The following is a 3,293-nucleotide window of genomic DNA, read 5'->3' on the forward strand; positions in this document are numbered from 1 at the left end:
CCCTTTCTTTGTCTCTGTCCCAGACTCTCTCCTCCTTTTCTTTGGCCTTTTCTTTTTCTTTGGCCTTTTCTTTGTCTCTTTTCTTGTCCCTGTGAAAAGCCAAACACAAATCCATTAATTCATCTTTGAACTTTCCAATAAAAATTACCACTAACTCTTTAGCATATCTTAATTGTTCAAGAAAAAAAAAAAAGTGTGTTTCTGCTGAAAAACTGTAATTACTCAAATTTCAATTTTCCACCCCTGATCAATGTTTCAATGTTCCACCCCTATATAGCTAAGAAAAATTTGGAAACCAAATTGGGGAAGGAGGTGGTCAAAAATAAAATCAAACTCTGACCTTCAAAGTGATATTATTACATTTTGAAAGAATATGTCTTTTCACCTCACAGCTACGTTACTATACATGCATATATTTTCTACATTTTGTCAGGAGTGAGACAAACTCTACAATTTATAAATCCATTTTTTACTAAAAGTGTGTCCACGTAAAATGGACTGTAGAATAACCACCCCCACATAAATAATGACAGCTGACTGGACAGAAGCCTTTATTCTACAGCATTCTCTCACATAAATATCCTGGAACTGCTTGGAATTCCAACATCAATTAGTAAACCAAAACAAGAAAACAGGGATAAAATTTCAAATTCCCTCAAAAAGCAAATGTAAGGTCAAAACTCAACCAAGTCAATTCAATCATCTGTAATGTCATTAGAAATTTTAAAATTACTGAAAAATTGGTAAGACAATAAAAACAGAAGCAAGGTAACAGAACAAGTCAGCTTCTTTGGGATAGGCAGAATGATACATGTTCATAAAAACAGTGAGGAAAATTCCAATGGATGTTCTAGTAATCACGTCAAATAAATTTTTATTAGATCACAGCTTTGGCTGAAAGATAACATTTTGGTAAAAGATTATTTGGAAGCACGAAACTGAGTCATCTTTCTTTTCTAGCAGAGACACACACAACTCCTAGACCTGCCTCTAGGACATAGGAAAATGAACAATTGCTCAGAGAGAGAAACAGGAGAAAGCACAAGAGAAGTTGTTGATCAGCAGGCCTTTTCATGTCCAAGAGAACCAGATTGACAGAAGTTGCTGTGTCTATTGGTATTGGTACCTATTCTAGGATTTTTAAAAATTCTCAGAGACTCCATCAGACATGAAAGGCCCTACACACAGCCCCCCACCTTTCTTCATTGGAACAAGTGTTTGACTACTAATAAATAGTAGGCTTTGGTTCCCATCAGGTTTTGGCAAATACCTCTTTAGATGTCTCACAGAAGGAATGCAAGATCATAAAGATGAAACAGCACACAATCCCTACAATAGCAAGGGTTCTCACAATGACCCAAGAAGTGCCTTCCAGTTATTTATCACAGATATTTCATTGGACTTGCCCCTTTCAGTGAGCAGATATCTCAAGAAGCTCCAGACAACAGCAGAGTCAAAAGGATCCATCAACGAAGCCCAGATATATAGCCTACTCCTAACTGTTCCCACTGAGGTCCACAGATTTGCAGTTTTCTTTCCCACAAAACTTCTCCCCTCAGAAAACAAGAGACAACTGCACAACCTAAGTATGAAGCTCCCTTTAGGTGAGTCAGGGGAATTACAGAGATGAAACAGAAATTAAAGCACCAAGGCTTCTATTCATGAAGCTGCTTTCATAGGCACTTTTGTTTTGTGAATATTCACTATTTCATCCCCCAGAAAATGACATTATCATCCAAGGAGATAAAGGAATTATCTTGTTGGAATTTCACAGTTCAATAATTAGACAATCAGACTTAAAAATTAATAGACTAGGTAAAATATAGATGTATTGGATCCTGAAATGTAAACATGTCACATAACAGACATGCATTTGTGCTTACAGCAGCGTATGGCCAATATGAAATGGCCAAAGGAAAAAATAAAAGCTCGTGCACAAAAACTTTATATTTGTCTCAGAATGTGGGATCAAGTTCAGCCTGAATCCAATCTATATCAGTTGAGAAGGCTGAAGAATGATTATCCACTTTTTTGTGTGTTGGCACAGGCTACACAGAACATACCTAATCTGTTGGTTAAATTCTGACAATTCAAGTTACCTATTTTCGATCAGCTTGCACGTTGGCATAAATGTAGACTTGACTTTGGTATCAAAGTTTATGTACCTCAGTGTTGTGGTTTAACTCCCATAGGCACCATATGAGTTACTATGAAGAAAATTAACCATATCCCAGTCAAAATCAGTACACTCAGCATAAAAAATTACTTTCTATTCTTTTGTCTCACAAACAAAGCCTATAGACAGGCTAAAGCATTTAGAGATTCCATCCTTTGCCATCATCCAAAAGGTTTGTTAGATTTTTTTCAAAACCTTTGTTGTACTGTCTGCTGAGAACAGTAGTATTATTTCTTAGGAATGGAACTCACCGAGAATGAGAGCGACTTCTTGATTTCCGCCTTTCCCTAGATCTAGACCGTTTTTTCAGGGGACTTCTGGATCTGCGTCTGTCCTTGTGTCTTGAGAGCGATCTGTTGCCAGATCTACATCTATATCAACAATACCAGAAGAAAAATATTTTAATATTGAAACTTCATAAAAATTAGGTCAACCAAGAAGGGAAAAAAGCCCACGTAAATATTGCCTTGCTACATAAAATTATATAGTTACACCTCAGTAATATACTGCCTACCAAAATTTCTGTAAATATGGATAATTTAAGTTTCATCAGTACAATATCCTGGAAAATATAAATTCATAACATATTAGGATAGGCGTGCTTAGTAAATCTAGTGCATAAAATCTACTATAGACAATTTCTAGCAGCTTGTAAAAGTAATTGGTTACATTTTTCTTCTTTTCCAGGCCCAGTGACTTATTGCAGTCTTGGTCAATGAAGAAAGAAGGCTTTAACTGGCATCTGTTCTCCAACCTGAGAGGTTAAGGTACGATGAAGTTAAACTTATCAAAGAGAGAAATTCATCTGTATTACTCAATAAATCCTGAAGAACAGGGAGATACAAAAAATACCAGCTCCACCTGTCTTCTGCAGCTCAAGACATACCAAGATGAGAAGGGAGGCAATAATTTTTTACTTACAGCTTTGCTTCAAAGTTGGGGCTGGGGCAATCCCAAGCACAAATACAGGCCCAGCAGAGAATGGCTGGAGAGCAGTCCTGAGGAGAAGGACCTGGGCGTGCTGATTGACAAGCAGTTCAACATGAGCCAGCAATGCACAATCGCAGCCCAGGCCAACCATATCCTGGGCTGCATCAAAAGAAGCATGGCCAGAAGG

The 3,293-nt window shown here is 37.3% G+C and overlaps 1 protein-coding gene across 1 annotated transcript in view; it reads right to left on the reverse strand.

Annotated features, from left to right (window-relative positions):
- Positions 1 to 3,293, reverse strand: part of LOC104294649 (splicing regulatory glutamine/lysine-rich protein 1-like) — a 38,707-nt gene that overhangs the window by 11,215 nt on the left and 24,199 nt on the right. Inside the window, exons 8-9 of the mRNA XM_009894276.1 lie at positions 2,428 to 2,547; positions 2 to 89 (exon numbers count right to left, since the gene is read on the reverse strand). Coding sequence (XP_009892578.1) covers positions 2 to 89; positions 2,428 to 2,547 — 208 coding nt within the window. The remainder of the gene's footprint in view (position 1; positions 90 to 2,427; positions 2,548 to 3,293) is intronic.

Source organism: Charadrius vociferus, unplaced genomic scaffold, assembly GCF_000708025.1.
Source record: "Charadrius vociferus isolate BGI_N301 unplaced genomic scaffold, ASM70802v2 scaffold771, whole genome shotgun sequence".
Classification (NCBI taxonomy): domain Eukaryota; kingdom Metazoa; phylum Chordata; class Aves; order Charadriiformes; family Charadriidae; genus Charadrius; species Charadrius vociferus.